Below are 17,355 nucleotides of genomic sequence, written 5' to 3'. Positions count from 1 at the left end.
GATGATAGTTGATATCACACAGCACACTTAACCCCACCCCCTTAAAATGGTATTTTAGAAAATCAGCAGTTGACCTGTAAAAGTAAGACTTCAGTTACATTAGAATTGTAACACATTAAATTTACTTTTGACTGAGGAAAATACAAGTTTTAAGACTAGAATATTCCACAGGAAAGTCATAAATGAGCCAAATATTCAGGATTATTAAAAATAAAACACAACGGTTACTTTCACAAAATGAAGTAGAAATTCAATCTTTGGGTTTAAAAAGACTTAAAACAACTAAAAACAGGAAAGTATCATTCTCAAATGTAACTTATACCCTGTCTTCCAGCACAGTGATTTTAAAAAAAAAATTAATTCTTACCTCTCTCCATTCTTTATTTCCAACTCCTTGTATATATAAGACACAAACTACAAAAGATGAAAAACATATATATGTCATTTATAAAAATCGGGTATGAATGCATAATTTATGTTATAACTGTGCAAAAACAACACCAAAATTAATTCCTAATTCCCAGCCCTCCTCTTGCCAGAAAATTGCGAGTAAATAATTAAATGGCTGAATTTTTTTGTAAAGAAATGAAGAACAAACTATATCAGATCTTTAGAACTTAGATAGAAAGCTTGGCACATAAAAAATATAATGATAATTTACTAATGTCTCTACATTATGCTACAGATGTAGATAACTTTTAAAACTATGGTTTAACAGTTTAAAACATTTCAGTATACTACTAGACATAAGTCAGAAGTTTTTCCTAAATACCTACTGTACTCAAACCATCACAGGAAAGACAACCTAGAACAAATTATACACTATTTAATTTTTGCAACTCCCATACTCAATAGAGTCATACCTCATTTTATTGTACTTTGTAGATATTGCTTTTTTTTTTTTTTTACAATAAAAGGTTTGTGACAACCCTGTGTTAATCAAGTCAGTTGGTACCATTTCTCCAACAGCATTTGCTCACTTACTCCTCTGTGTCACATTTAGGTAATTCTCTCAATATTGCAAATATTTTCATTATTGTTATTTTGATTTTAGTGATCTGTGATCAGTGATCTTTGATAATACTATTACAATTGTTCTGGGGTGCCAATGTAAGATGGCAAACTTAATTGATAAATGTTGTGTGTGTTCTGATTGTTCCACTGACTTTCTTCCTCTCCTTGGGCCTCCCTCTTCCCTGAGACACAACTACTGATAGTGAAGTTAGTCCAACTGATAACCATGCAATGGCCCCTAAATATTCAAGTGAAAGAAAAAGTGGTACGACTCTCACTTTAATCAAAAGCTAGAAATGATTAAGCTGAGTGAGGAAGATCTGTCAAAAGCCAAGACAGGCTCTAAGCCTCTTGTGCCAGTTAGCCAAGTTGTAAATGCAAAAGAAAAAGTTATTGAAGGAAATTAAAAGTGCTATTCCAGTGAACACACAAATGATAAGAAAGCAAAACAGCCTTATTGCTGACATGGAGAAAGTTCTAGTGGTCTGGACAGATCAAAACAGCCACATCATTCCCTTAAGCCAAAGCCTGATCGCTCCAGTTCTCTGAAGGCTGAGGGCAGTGAGGAAGCTGCAGAAGAAAAGTCTGAAGCTAGCAGAGCTTGATTCATGAGGTTTCAGGAAAGAAAATGAATGCCTGGCTTCAAGGTTTCAAAAGACAGGCTAATTTTCTCGTTAGGGGCTAAAGCAGCGGGTGATTTACAGGTAAAGCCAATGTTCATTTACCATTTGGAAAATCCTAGGGCCCTTAGGAATTATGCTAAGTCTACAACAAAACCTAGATGACAGCACATCTGGTTACAACATGATTTACTGAATATTTTAAGTCCACTGTTGAGACCTACTGCTCAGACAAGAAGATTCCTTTCAAAATATTACTGCTCATCCACACTTCATGTGGTCATCCAAGAGCTCTGCTGGAGATATATGATGAGGTTGTTCTTGTTTTCATGCCTGCTAACACAACAGCCATTCTTCAGCCCACGGATCAAGGAGTAATGTCAACTTTCAGGTCTTATTTATTTAAGAAATATAGTTCATAAGGCGATAGCTGCCATAGATAGTGATTCCTCTGTTGTATCTGGGTGAAACAAATGGAAATCCTCCTGAGAAGGATTCACCATCTAGATGCCATTAATAACTTTTTTGATTCATGGGGCAAGGGCAAAATATCAACATGAACAGGAGTTTGGAAGAAGCTGACTCCAGTCCTCACGGATGATGCTGAGGAGTCTGTGACTTCAGCAGAGGAAGTGACTGCAGATAGGTGGAAATAGCCAGAGGGCTGGCATTAGAAGTAGAGTCTAAAGATGTGACTGGATTGCGGTGATCCCATCATAAAACTTTAACAGATGAGGAGTCGCTTCTCCTGGATGAGCAAAGAAAGTGGTTTCTGGAGATGGGATCTACCCCTACTTAAGATAAAGTGAAGTCTGGTGAAATGGCAACACAGGATTTAGAATATTACATAAACGTAGCGATAAAGCAGCATCAAGGCTTGAAAGGATTGACTTCAATTTTTAAAGAAGTTCTAGTATGGGTAAATGCTATCAAATAGTACTGCATGCTACAGAGAAATTGTTCATGAAGAGTCAATTGATGCGCCAAACTTCTTTGTTGAATTATTGTAAGAAATTACCACAGTCATCCCAACCTTTAGCAACCACTACTCTGATCAGTCAGTAGCCATCAACTTCAAGGCAAGACCCTCCACCAGCCAAAAAATTACTACTCACTGAAAGCTCAAATAATGGCTAACATTTGTTAGTATATTATTTTTTAATTAAGGTGTGTATATTTTTAGACATAATACTATTGCACACTTAATAGACTTACATCATAGTGTAAACATAACTTTTTATATGCACTGGGATACCAAAAAAAAAATCTGTGTGACTTTATAGGGATACTCGTTTTATTGTGGTGGTCTGAAACTGAACCCTCCAAGGTGTATCTCCAAGGTATGCCATATTTGTAAACAGGTAAGATATCCTGTCAGCCATAAAGAGAAGTTGTAAAGGGAGATTAAGGGTTTGGGGTAAAGACTAAGGGATTAAAAAATAAGTCTTTGTCAAATGAGCTACAGAAAATTTTAATACCCACAAATTATAATGCCATTTCCCAATGACTACCTCAAGAATTCTAACATCTGACAAAACCTTTACCCTATAATTAAACCACATTTTTTCATACATTTGTAGAGATGGAGAGCTGTTAGATCAACTTCTAAATAATACACAATTTTTACTAACTGATTTATACATTAATTTGGCTGTTTTCTAATTCAAACTATTTTTTTTATTTTACAAATTATCTCTGATGTTCAAAATCTCTATTTAGGAATCAAAAAATTCAGCTCATACAAGATGTTATATATTTCATGTAGTTATATATGCCTTATACACGGCTTTCATTTACAAAAAAGAAAAAGAAAAGGAAGAGTATTACTCTGTGACTAAAACACTTAAAGTCATGGCCCATATGATTGTTTTACAAATATGATTTCTGCCATATGGCCATAGCATGAGACTGTAATTCAAAGGTGAACTGTCCTGCACTGGAGTCATCTGCACTTCTATCCTTTTCTCAAAAAGCTGAGCAACTCCCTCTTTAGGTAGAGTATTGCCCAGGGAGATGAGCACACAGGACTTGAGTCCATTCCCCTTCTTTCTTTCCAGGCTTTAAAACAAATATTTAAACAAAAACTATGAGGTCCATACAATTTTTGCAAAATCAGAAAGTAAAATAAGTAGACTATCAAAAGCCAGTAAACAGATACTTACTTGGATCAGATTTAGAAAATGTGTCTCTGTCAAGAAGATTTCTGTTGAATAAAATAGAAAATGTTAGATGAATATGAGGCCAAAATATTTATCCTATCTAATAAAAGAGGAATATGCAAATTGACCATCACTCCAACACACAAGATGGCTGCCCCCGTGTTGTCAAAGATGGCTGCCCCCATGTGGACACAAGATGGCTGCCACAAGATGGCCTGCAGGGGAGGGCAGTTGGGAGGGACCAGGCCTGCAGGGGAGGGCAGTTGGGGGGCAACCAGGCCTGCAGGAGAGGGCAGTTGGGGGCAACCAGGCCAGCAAGGGAGGGCAGTTGGGGGCAACCAGGCAAGGGAGGATAGTTAGGGGTGACCAGGCTGGCAGGGGAGGGCAGTTAGGGGCAATTAGGCCAGCAGGGGAGCAGTTAGGCATCTATCAGGCTGTCAGGGGAGTGGTTAGGGAGTGATCAGGCTGGCAGGCAGAAGCAGTTAGGGGCAATCAGGCAAGCAGGCAGGCAGGTGAGAGGTTGGGAGGCAGCAGTCTAGGATCGGGCCTAAACAGGCAGTCGTACATCTCTTGAGGGGTCCCAGATTGGGTTTAGGGTGGGCTGAAGGACACACACACAACCCCATGCACGAATTTCGTGCACCGGGCCTCTAATATATATATAAATACACATATACATATACATATACATATACACATATAATGCATATATATTGTATGTAATATATTATATATGTATATATAGTTCACACACACAACCAAATGAAAACTCGCCACAGACCTGCCTGTATTTATTCAAAAGATATCACTGGAGTTTGGGAAGCCAGGGGGGGTTTATTTGTTCAGCCTTGCACTGCAATTAGCTGATAACAAGATTTGCCACAATCTAAGATTAAAATCCTTTGAGAGAATTAACTTTTAGGTTTCCTTTTATTCCTTCATTAATGAGTACATAGATACTCAAAAATGTTTCCTGAATTGAATTGTGAGTTGCTGCTAATGCAAAAGTGTTTGGGATTCAGAGCATGTGATCACATTAGTCCCTGGCATTAGAAGGCAACAGTGAAGCACCATCTACTGACATGCCTGACATCAAGCCTGATGAGCTTTATGTCACTATTATGGTTTGAAAATTTAAGATGCGTATGCACAGAACTTGCTTGAAGATTCTTCCCAGGAGAGGAAAAGATTAAAAAGGTAGACAAGGCCATTACTAGAACCTATTTATTCTTTTTTTACAGATATTTCCACCTCTACAACAATAAAAATGGGTAATCAGAAAATGTCGATAACTGGATTTCTCTGGTATTGGAATATCCTCTTAAATGCAATGAATAGTAATGCAGCCCTTTCCCCTATGCTTATAATAACCCTGAGGAATATAAAAACGTTAAGTTCACTATGCTCTGATTAATAAGGCAGATAATTATTAGAAAAAAAATGTCTAAAACTAATTTTTTCTAAAACGTCATCATTTGAAGCTATAACCTTGTCTAAAAAACTTGGCTGTCCAAAGTGACTTAAAGGTTCTAAAAGTTAAATTTGTACTCCATACTCATCCTTCATTAATTAGTAATAATTTATAATACATAATTTATATTTCCATGCTTAATACTTATAATAATCCCATGTTGAAGCTGTCTTACTCCTCTACAAGGACTATTACTTGTGTGCATGTATCTGCCTGCCCTTGGTATTTGAAAGGCCTCCTGTTTTCATATCAATCTGATATCCTTTTAGTTATTTCTATTCCTAGAAAGAAAATATCAGCCATATCTATACTTGGAATTAAATCAGATTCAAAGATCACTAGTCAGAAATCAAATTAAAATAATCTTGCTGTCCCCTAAAAGCAGACACCATGACTCAGCAATGATTGGTAAACAGTAAATTAAAACATTTTCAATTGAGAAATTACTGTGATATATTTACAAAAAGTAGTTCTCCACTTATGGAGAAATTCTCCAGCCCTTCCTGTGTTTCCAGTTTTTGCTAATTAAATGTCCTAAAAAATGTAATTCAACTTTCTTTCACAGTTCATAAATATCAAAGAGAGATGACAGAGTGGTCGGGACTCAAAAACCATCTTATATGCTTATTTAAAAGGAAATAATTTGATTTTAACCACAAATACAAAATAATGGGTTTCTAGCAACAAAAAGATAAATAGTCTTAATCAGAGACTTTACTGGTCACATTGTTTCTTCCAGCCATTATGATCCATAAAACATAATGGTAACATCAAAAACAAAGAAACAAAAAAACCTTAAATCTTTTATATGAAGAGAAATAAAACTCTTCATAACATAGTCCCTGAAATGTACAATTTAAATTTCCCATTGCTGTCTGATGATAAATTTTATCTATTCTTTAGTCATATGAATGTAATAGGATCTCTGACTATATTTAATTTCCAAAGACTACTTACCCAAACATATACAATTTGAAAAGTTTGGAAAAGGCAAGTATTCTTAAATAATATATATACTGAAAAATGCCAGTTATTGTCAAAATATGTTATCCAGGTTAGATTTATAAAAGGAATACAAGAGTGTTACCTTCCCAAATTCTATTAGACACAAAGCACATTCACACTAAGTAAAACAAGATAGGTATTGTTGCGAAGGCCGTTTCATCAGAAAACAAAGTATGCTGAGGCTCAGAGTCACTGAGTAAATGAATAAGAGCACACAGCCCAGGTCGGGATAATCCAATACAGCCAGCACCTTCTGAATCCCATTGCCCTGTTCTTCACAAAATGCCACACTGTCTGGAGAAGTCCAGAAGAAACAACTTATTTTCCTGTGAATGTTAGAAATGTAAAAGGCCTCAAAAATATAACTATTGGTTGAGCTACTAGAGTGTAAAATAAAATACATTCTAGTTCATGGACTGATCTGAAGAGAGAGGCTGCCTACAAAATAAAAAGAACTAGGGTGGCCAAACATAACTGTTTTCAATAGAAAAATATTGTTGTTTTCCATATGAGGCACTTTAAAAAAATAGCGCGTGCGCACACACACACACACACTCCCTATCAGCTTTTATATAGGGAGACTTCTCCTTCCCTCCAGTGGGGTGTCATCTGCTTGAGCTAGGATGCCTATAGCTTTATTCCTATAATTTTATAACATGATGTCAAACTTCACTAGGTGAAAAATCCTGTGTCTTTCTAGGCTATAAATCTAAATGCAGCCAAAACAAGGAAGAGAACAAATTCCTGAAAAGAAATTATGAAAAAAAATACAGTGTACAAGTTAGAAGATTTACCTGAAGAAATTTACAATGTATGAGTTTGAAAACTATGATCTGTGAATCGGGCTGTTCTAATAACCACTTACCCTCCAATTCCAATTAAAATGACTGAGCTGTGGACTTAAACAAGTTCAACTGAAATAGCTAAGGCTCCACCAATTAAACTCTAACCTGCATGAAGAAACACTCTGTTAATAGAAAAGGTGTGTTCTGTATGAAGCCTGAAATAGGAGTAGATAAGCAAGAATTTAGTAACATCTCTCTAGGACCAGCCAGGAGAAAGGCTTCCCTGAGGTCCCACCTTTCCTATCAATGCTCATAGGTCTTAGTCCCTTATGACAGAGACCGATGCACCAGGCCATCCTCCCTGAGGACAACAGTCAGTTAGCTCATCCAATAACCCTTCCTGCTCTGATTTTATGCTCAAGTCACCTTTCAATTTTAAAACAGTTTCTCATACAGTTATTAGCACAGAACTGTGCTAAGTGGCCAACAATGAATATGATAGTTGTCTTGCCAGTTCTATTTTCATTCTCAACTGGCATTCCAAGACCCACACTGAGCAGCCAGTTCGCCTCTTAAAATGATACCTCAGGTTGTCTTCCTCTACCTGGAAGTTAGCAGTTCTCTTCAAACTTCAGTGCAATTCTGCAAGTAATTTTCAAACCTAAGATCTAACTAAGCACTTCCGAAGACACAATTAATATTAAAGACAAGGTCCCTTATTTCAAGAAACATAGATTTTACTAGGAAGACAAAAACACAGAAATAATTAAATAGCAATATTGGATGGTATACCAGAAAACAGTTTATTATGAGAAGAAGGAACAATAACCTAAAAACAAACGTAAATTGATTCAGATACAACTTAAAAAAAAAAATAGATACAATAGTTAACTCTTATTCCAACCAAGATCAAACATTTTATAGGTATGTCTATATGATTAAAATAATTTAAACAGGGACCTAGCTCAAGTATCCTTTTCTTCTATATTTATATATAACGAGGCTTTATTGGTAGAAAATTAAAACGTCTAATTCTTGTGTAAAATGAGCATAACAACATGGTCCATTAAGGTAAACGTGATTTGTCAGTTAAACTAAAGTTGCAGGCCTGCTGCTAACTCCTCCCTACTTAGCAAATGACATCGACTAATAAATATCGTTCTTTGATAATGTGGTTAAGTATAGAAGTTTTCAAAAATGCTTTAAAGAGAAAGCAAATATCACTATGCTAACAGATGCAATTTGAAAAAGAAAATATACTTGGTATATATTATGAATCTTAAACTGAATAATTTCAGATGAAAGGCAATCCTATTACTTGTGACCTTTTAAAGTGCTAATTTAACAAAACCTACAATATTCTTGTTTTAGGGAATAAGTCCCCAAATTGCAGGTATGAAGTGAGTTCCAGAAAGCAAGCTCAGACAACATGTAAAGCGCCTACGGCTACACCTGGGTGGAATAGTTCTATTTATTCCTTTAATAAGAAAAAAGACATAGGTTATAAATAGAGCCAAACAAAAAACTGTTCTATTTAATATTCCACAGGAGCAAAAACATAGCCTATAAATAGAGTCAAAATATGCTTAATCACTTTACAAACATTGTCCAGCATAAACGTCCCCCGTGTGAACAGAGAACCACACCTCTGCATCATACAATTTCCCCTGAAAATTGTTCTGTATCTATGAGCAAAATGATTCTGGGTTAAATCAAAATTTAGGAAATGATTAGGGGGCTTTTGTTTACACGTTATTCAGTGTGGTCTCAGGACAATGACTACCCGTGAGGTGTTGACCAAGTCTCACTTGGCAACCGTGGAACCTGGCACAGGCTTGCACCTGAGCAAGGGCTCAACAAGCGCCTACTGAACGAATGAACGGGTTTCAGTGTCCAAGCAAAAGCATCAGCTTTTTACACGTGAAATACAGTGACGTGTATGACTAGGAAGGTGGCATTTAGAGCCTTTGCCCTAATAAGTAACCCATTAACGGGGAATACCTGAGAGTGGCTGCTTTACTGGGATTGGAAACAAGCCCCGTGTCACTGAGCCACCTGCCCTGGGCCCTTTCTTTGGGCGTTACATTGTTTTATGGATTGGAATTTGGGAGTTCTTGGGGGAAGAGGAGGGGTATGCGTTTTTAAATACACATGCACACAAAATGATTTTCAGGAATGTGTGTGTGTTTTTAATAAAAATAATGAAATCAAAACTTTTTTTAACCAACTGAAAGGAAAATGATCAAATCTGAAAGTTATTTGAATGCAAAACTTAATCCCCTCATGTATTCATTCTTGATCTTATTCATTAAATAAACATTATCTCTGGAAATTTAGCATACAAATTTAAGGAAAAAATATTTTTCCTGAAACTACAATTGGTATGACAAGAGGAAACAGATTGTGTACAGGCAAAAAAAATCAAGCCTTAGAAATGGAAAAAAAAAATGAAGTATTTTGAAACTGAAGCTTACTGCAAAGTCGAAGTCAGCTACCAATCTCAGATACCAAGTAATTCTGAAGGATGGGGTCATTTGAAAGTACTTAACAAGGTTATCTGGCTTTCCAGAAAATAATAGACTTTCAGATGTGATATCGTACAAATAAACTAAAAATTCAGTTGAACAGCTTCCTCTCATTGCCTGAACAGGCAAAGAGAACTTTACCAGACATGATACATATTACTCCACAAAAAAATGAGGATAAAATACACTAAGATATTTTCAGATTTTGCTGAAATAGGTTATTTAAAGTATTTCTTAATTAGTACTAGTGAGCTAAAAAGGTCAGTGATAAAAATAACAGTTTTCAACCTTGGCATGGGTTGAATTTGGTTTAGATCCTAAAGAAAATTTGAGAGGAAGATAATTAATAAATAAAATATTTATGATTTTCTTGCGGTCTTCACCCATGATTGATATTCTTGAAAATTGCTTCAAAGGAAACCCAGGTATTTTGCAAGATCTGACATGTCAGAGTTCTGGTTTGCCTGAGCTAAAGTAAATAGAAGAACCCATTGGTTTCATTATTTTTAGATTAAAAAAAGATACCGAACCAGTCCCTGATTTCAGCTGAAGAAGAGAAACACAACATTTATGTTAACAAAATTGGGCAGGATAAAAAGAGACTGAGAATAGAATGTGGGTCTCCTTAAAAACCCGAAACACACATACAAAACTAACCTTACTATCTTTTCCTCCATGTTGTAGCCCCTCTATTCCTATCTCAGTGAAATGGCAACTGCGGAAGGCAGAATAATGTCCCACACCCCAATCATATCAGGTTCTAATCCCTCAAACCTATAAATATGACCTTATTTGGAGGAGGAGGAGTCTTTGCAGATGTGATTAAATAACGGATCCAGAAATGAGAAATTAGATTATCTGAGTGGGCCCTAAATGCAATGATATATATCCTTTTTAAAAAACAGAGGGAGCTTTAACACAAACAGAGGAGAAGACAGTGTGAACAGAGCAGAATAAGATTTCAGGTCTCTGCCCTGAAGAATGAAGTGATGTGGCCACAAGCCAAGGTATGCCAGCAGCCACCAGAATCTATAAAAGGCAAGGAATGGATGAATTCTCCACTAGAGCTTCCAGAGGGGGAATGGCCCTCCCAACACCTTGGTTTCTGCCAAGTGCTACAGATTTCAGACGTCTGACCTCCAGCATAGTGAGAGAGTAGGTTCTGTTGTTTTAAGCCAACAAATTTGTGATCATTTATTACAACAACCACAGGAAACTAACACAGCAACACTGTCCATCCCACCTGTCTTCCAAGGGAGACCCCGGAGTCATCCTCCCTTTTTCTCTCTCCCTCTCCCCTAATGTGTCTCCCACTTTGGCTTCTGATTCCAAGTCCCAACTACTTCCCAGACCTTAGAGCTCTTAACTGGTCTTCCCTGGGTCTCACCAAGATGCCCCCAAGAGAAAAGTTTTCTACAGTAAAACGTGACCAAATGGCTCCCTTGAATAAAAACCCATTACCTTCAGAAACTCCAAATTCTTTAATACGGCACCAAATACCTGCCATATTCTCACCCTGGCTTTACCTCCAGCTGCACCTCTATCCATATTCCGTATCATCTAAACTCTGCTCTAGACATGCCAGAGTTTTTGCAGTCCCTTAAAGCAGTGGTCGGCAAACTCATTAGTCAACAGAGCCAAATATCAACAGTACAACGATTGAAATTTCTTTTGAGAGCCAAATTTTTTAAACTTAAACGACATAGGTAGGTACATTGTTATTAACTTCATTAGGGTACTCCTTCCATCGCACTGTACGTGCGCGCCCGGACGTGGTATTTTGTGGAAGAGCCACACTCAAGGGGCCAAAGAGCCGCATGTGGCTCGCGAGCCGCGGTTTGCCGTCCACTGCCTTAAACTAACATTGCCTCACATTCCTGTACTCACAGGGCTCACTCTGAAATTTCCTCACCAACCTCGTTCCTGCTGGGAAATGTGAACCTCTCTCCCTGTCTCCACACTGCTGTGCCCCGGCAGGTAGCACTGATTACTCCCTCCACGCCCAACGGAAGCCTCTATCACAGATTCTGCACCTGCTATTTATGTACTGAGCCAGGTGCCAGGTGCCGGGCTCCGCACTTTAAACAAATCATCCCACGGAACCCTCACATAATCCTAGCTAGTAGCAATTGTTATCAGAATCCATTTGCAGACGAGGTAATAAAATTCAGAGGGGTTAAAGAAAGTGGCCGAAGGCACAAGACTAGTAAATGGTCACAGTGCATTTTTGTAAAGTTTTCATTGACCTTTAATTTTTATTTTTTACTTTTGTATCTGTTACGTTGACTGTCTATATTATTGAGAACAAAATGAAAGGAGCTGCAAATAACGTCATCCTTCAGCATCGCTTCAGAAGGTCTAGAGAATAAACTATAAAATAAAAATGAGAGCATTGTAAAGAGAAAAATTAAATTTTTACTTGCAGGAGATTTAACGTTGTGCGTAGAAAAAAATAATAGAATTAACTAATAAAATCTTTCAAAATTAGTAGGATAACTCAGTAAAGTGATTGGTGGCATGATGAATATAAGAGTCAATAATCTGGGGGGTATCAACAGTTACTAACTGTCCTAGCCCAGTGGTCGGCAAACTCATTAGTCAACAGAGCGGCAAACCGCGGCTCACGAGCCACCGTGGTTTGCCGACCACTGTCTTAGCCAATTCATACTTCTTTTTTTTTAATATATTTTATTGATTTTTCACAGAGAGGAAGGGAGAGGGATAGAGAGTTAGAAACATCGATGAGAGAGAAACATCAATCAGCTGCCTCCTGCACACCCCCTACTGGGAATGTGCCTGCAACCAAGGTACATGCCCTTGACCAGGGGTCCTCAAACTACGGCCCACGGGCCACATGCGGCCCGCCGAGGACATGTATCCGGCCCGCCGGGTGTTTTTTCCGCCGCTGCCTGTCCTGCTTAGCAGCCGACTTAGCAGTGTGCATAGGAATTTGTTCATAGTTGTTTTTTTAAACTATAGTCCGGCCCTCCAACGGTCTGAGGGACAGTGAACTGGCCCCCTGTTTAAAAAGTTTGAGGACCCCTGCCCTTGACCAGAATCAAACCTGGGACCCTTGAGTCCGCAGGCCGATGCTCTATCCCAGGGGTTCTTAAACTTTTTAAACAGGGGGCCAGTTCACTGTCCCTCAGACCGGTGGAGGGCCGGACTATAGTTTTAAAAAAAAAAACTATGAACAAATTCCTATGCACACTGCTAAGTTGGCTGCTAAGCAGGACAGGCAGCGGCGGCAAAAACACCCGGCGGGCCGGATAAATGTCCTCGGCGGGCCCATGTGGCCCGCGGGCCGTAGTTTGAGGACCCCTGCTCTATCCACTGAGCCAAACCGGTTAGGGCCAATTCATACTTCTTGGCAGTTTTCTGTTGTCTTCCATTGCTGAAGTATGTGAGTGCTATGCAGCTCTCTCACGATAACCTCACTCCCGAATCCTATGCTGCTATGAAAGCAAGTCTCAGACCAAACTCTGCCAGCTGGGACTCAAAACAGTCACGCAATAAGCTCTACGAATTTAATCAAGCCCCAGCTCTCGGCTTTCAGGAACAACACCTATAGGCAGATGCCACAATATTCTGGTGACATAGAAGAAGGAAATTTATGATGAAAATATGAAGATGTTTTATGGAGCCCAGAGTCAGGAACATAAATGACCTTATGGGAAGAACTGAACAAGAACAGAACCACAAAGCCCTGATAAATCAACAAGAGACCACACCGTGAGGCAATGAGCAGGGCTGCAGGGTCAGCAGGCAGCAGGTCCACAGAGCAGGCCCTGCAGCAAAAAGGCATTACTGCATTTTCCCAGTGGCACTCAACACTGGCATTTGAACAACAGCCGTGGGGGCTCTGTGGATGCAGCAAGAGGAAGAGGGATTTCCTGGGATGGCAGCTGGGGTCATTCACTCAGAGAGGTGCACTGCAGTTCCTGCCCTCCAGGGGGCGCCAGACTTGCAGAGAGAAAGCCAGGTTCCAGTATTAATATCTGGAAAAACCCGTGCCCATCTTCTCCAATCATCAAAAAATGGATATAAATGATACAAATGGATAAATGGATAAAATGGGTATAAATGATACATGCTTTTTATATATGCCTACATAAATGCACAGAGAGGTATCTAATTGGTATGATCCATCACTGGGTTGAATTTGGGATGATTTGAATGTTCTCCTTTCTCCTTTTCAACATTGTTTGGCTTGTTTCTTTGTGTGTTTTTACAATGAGCATGTAGCATTTTTATAACAATTATTATAAGATTTTTATTAGAGAGCCTTCACTATCTTCATGATGTGGGTCCATTATTTTTCAACTATTTCTGTTGAATGCCAGTATAAAAATAAGAGTTCCTTGCTAAGTGATAGGAACTTTCTTCACATTTTATAATGATATCATAGCATACAATCCCCATAGCAACTATATGAGAAGGAATTTCTATCTTCCTTTATAAACCAAAGCACAGAGAGATTAACTCTCATCTGAACGCTTATTGTTGGTAATATATGGAGCTGCAGTCTAAATCCAGATGTTCCCATCTCTAAATCTGTGCTCTGCTCCTTAATACATTACACCATTACACTAATTATGTTGCAACTCTTGAGATTGTGTATCATTATTTTCTTCAGTCCCTCCTCCTGCCTACTCTAAAAGTAGTAACCACTTTTAGCTCCCTTGCTAACAGCAAGGTGAGCAATGAGCTTGCACCTATTTTAAACTATTAGCCCTATTAGCAGTCTGTCAGAATTTATTTCCTCTCCCAGAGGCAATGCATGATATTTGTAGGTGACAATCACTGACCAAAAACCAAGAGCTGATGACTGTGAAGGATCTCCCCCAAAGTAAAAAACTGAAGGCTGACTACTCTGCCCAACATCAGCTCAGATATCTTCCCAGCACCACTCCCAAAATATGTTGATCATATGACGAGGTTTTCTGTTTCTCTACTAGCTGTTGAGCAATATACTGCTTCAATGTGGGGAAAAAGTCCTAAGTCTCCAGGCTCAATATCTGTAAAGAAATCTTTATCTATATGCAGGGTTGTCTGGAATCAGCTCCCTTTAACCTTTTGCACTCGGATGTCAAGTGTGACTCGACACGGTTAGCATCGGTAGCAGCTCTTTTTATATTCTTTGAATGTATCAATAATTTGAAATATAAAAAATTCCAAATAAATAAGTTTGTATGAAAAGAAACTCCAGTTTTTTTATTCTACTGCCGCGCTTTGTAAAATCTGGGGTATTTAAAAAATTAAATCCCGAGTAGAATAAAGGAATCGAGAAAAAAAGCAAGCGAGTGCAAAGGGTTAAGATTTATCAATCAATACACAGGCTAACCCAGTGAGAAAAATGCTATGCCTACAAAGGTAAGGCTAGGTCAGCTAGGTAGGCAGAGTTTCGTTTTGTTTTGTCTGCCATATTTTAAGTAGTACCTTCTGTAATTTCTTTTGATCACTAACCACTGAACAACTCAACTATCTGTAAGAGCTATCTGAGCTTTGCAGGATCAACAACAGAATTTAAAGAGAAGGAATTAATCTGAAAAGGAAATGTGTTTGCAACCACAAATGACCAACCAGCTGAGATAGAGAGATTGAAAACAGTTTTCCAACATGCATCTGCTATCCTGGTTACAAATGATTAGACCAGAAATTTGTCCCTGACTCAAAAATACTCACATAGGTCCAAAAATAAAAAGTAATAATAAGATAACAGAGTGAAATAGGAATAGGCCATTGTTTAGCCATGTCACCTTCATCCTGCCTTTATACAATTCTGTGTTTTTTTCAAGCCACTTGATATTACACTCTTTCCTGTATTGATGCCTTTGGTCATGTTCAACTTTCTGAGATGCTGGGCTTTCCTTTTTTAAAGTATACATCTAATCTAATAATAGACAAATATGCAAATTGACCATACCTCCGACACACCCAGAAGCCACGCCCACAAGCCACGCCCACCATCCAATCAGAGCGAGTATGCAAATTAACCCAAACCAAGATGGCTACAGCCACAGAGAGCAAGGTTCCCTAGGTAACAGAGGAAGCCAAGCTTTCTGCCAGCCGTTGCAGGCCTAAGCCTCCACTCAAGCTACAAAGTTTCAATTATAGAAGGTAAACAAATTCAAACAAATGGCGGTAGAATGGAGCTTGAGAGAGCAGGCCAGGGTAGCTGCCGGCAACAGGGGTAGCAAAGCTTTCCACACACCCTGGCCGGGCCCACCCGCTTAAGGCAACAAAGTTTCAATTATAACCCCAACACAAATGGATTCGGGCCTCGGAGGGAGCCCCAGGCTTGGCTCTGCTCCAGGCTACAAAGTTTCAGTTGTAGAAGGAAAATAAATTCCAGATACCAGGGTCTCCGCTTGCATCCCAGGGGGTGTGGCTGGCCTGCAAACCACCACAGGCCCCTCACTCAGGCTGCCCCATGCCCCAAGGGAACCCCACCCTGATCAGGGACACCCTTCAGGGCAAACCAGCTGGCCCCCACCCCTGTACCAGGCCTCTATCCTATCTAATAAAAGAGAACTATGCAGATTGATCATCACTGCAACACACAATATAGCTGCCCCCATGTGGTCAAAGATCCTGCCCCCATGTGGACACAAGATGGCCACCACAAGATGGCCAGCAGGAGAGGGCAGTTGGGAGGCACCTGCAAGGGAGGGCAGTTGAGAGGGATCAGGCCTGCAAGGAAGGGCAGTTGGAGGTGATCAACCCTGCAGGAGAGGGCAGTAGGGGTGACCAGGACAGCAGAGGAAGGAAGTTGGGGGCAAACAGGCTGGCATGGGAGTGATTAGGGGGTGATCAGGCTGGCAGGCAGAAGCGGTTAGGGGCAATCAGGAAGGCAGGCAGGCAAGCAGTTGGGAGCCAGCAGTCCTGGATTGAGAGGGATGTCCAACTGCCCGTTTAGGCCCGATCCCAAGCCTAAACGGGCAGTCAGACATCCTTTGAGGGGTCCGAGATTGGAGAGGGTACAGGCTGGGCTAGGGACAACCCCCCTCCGTGCACGAATTTCGTGCACCGGGCCTCTAGTTGAATTAATAATTGTTAAGCACTTCCTGTATGCAAAACATTGGAATAGGTACAAAGCTGAAACAGGTGAACAAGTCCCAGGTCCTGCCCTATGGGAATTTATAATTTAATAATTGTCTAATACTCTTTCAAATGTTTATTCAACAAGCACTAAGCTACTAAGTGACAGAAAAAAAAAGGATGTGGTGTTGAAGACTGTGATATACACACATGGGCTCTGGCCCTAGATTATTTATATTCCGTTAATGGGACAGATTTGTAAACAAATATGTGCAGCAAATAGGGAATGTGTACAATAAATTCATTACAGATTACAGAAGAGGGAGAGTCAATTCCATCTGAAGAATCGGGAAAGTCTTCATAGTGAGAGTGATGCTTGAACCATCAGTAGAGTCTGTCGAGTCAGATTACAAAGTAACGTAAAATGATTCCCACAGGAGCCAAGGCGTGATCATCATGGTTCCCTCAGGAAATGCAGGTGGACTGAAATGCTTAGTGTTTAGGACACAGCTTTGAGAGGACAGTGGGGAGAGAGAGGGTGGCATGACATGGAGAGAAAGAAAGAGATCAGGCTTGAAAAGCCAGGTCAGGGTTTGGGAGATTCTCGCAGACTTATTACAGAGGCAATAAAAGGATTTGTAATGGAAGTAAGAGTATGACAGCATTTGCCCTTTTTTGCCCTAGCTGGTTTGGCTCAGTGGATAGAGCCTGCAGACTGAAGGATCCCAGGTTCAA

At 39.4% G+C, this 17,355-nt stretch overlaps 1 protein-coding gene across 4 annotated transcripts in view; it reads right to left on the bottom strand.

Moving 5' to 3' along the window:
- CPNE8 (copine 8) overlaps nt 1-17,355 on the bottom strand; it is a 194,540-nt gene that overhangs the window by 159,418 nt on the left and 17,767 nt on the right. For all 4 annotated transcript variants that reach the window (XM_008140552.3, XM_054719169.1, XM_028144169.2 and 1 more), the window contains exons 2-3: nt 3,797-3,837; nt 368-414 (exon numbers count right to left, since the gene is read on the bottom strand). In XM_008140552.3, coding sequence (XP_008138774.1) covers nt 368-414; nt 3,797-3,837 — 88 coding nt within the window. The remainder of the gene's footprint in view (nt 1-367; nt 415-3,796; nt 3,838-17,355) is intronic.

This window comes from Eptesicus fuscus, chromosome 7, assembly GCF_027574615.1.
Source record: "Eptesicus fuscus isolate TK198812 chromosome 7, DD_ASM_mEF_20220401, whole genome shotgun sequence".
In the NCBI taxonomy this organism is placed as follows: Eukaryota; Metazoa; Chordata; class Mammalia; order Chiroptera; family Vespertilionidae; genus Eptesicus; species Eptesicus fuscus.
This window is presented reverse-complemented; position numbering and strand designations above follow the sequence as displayed.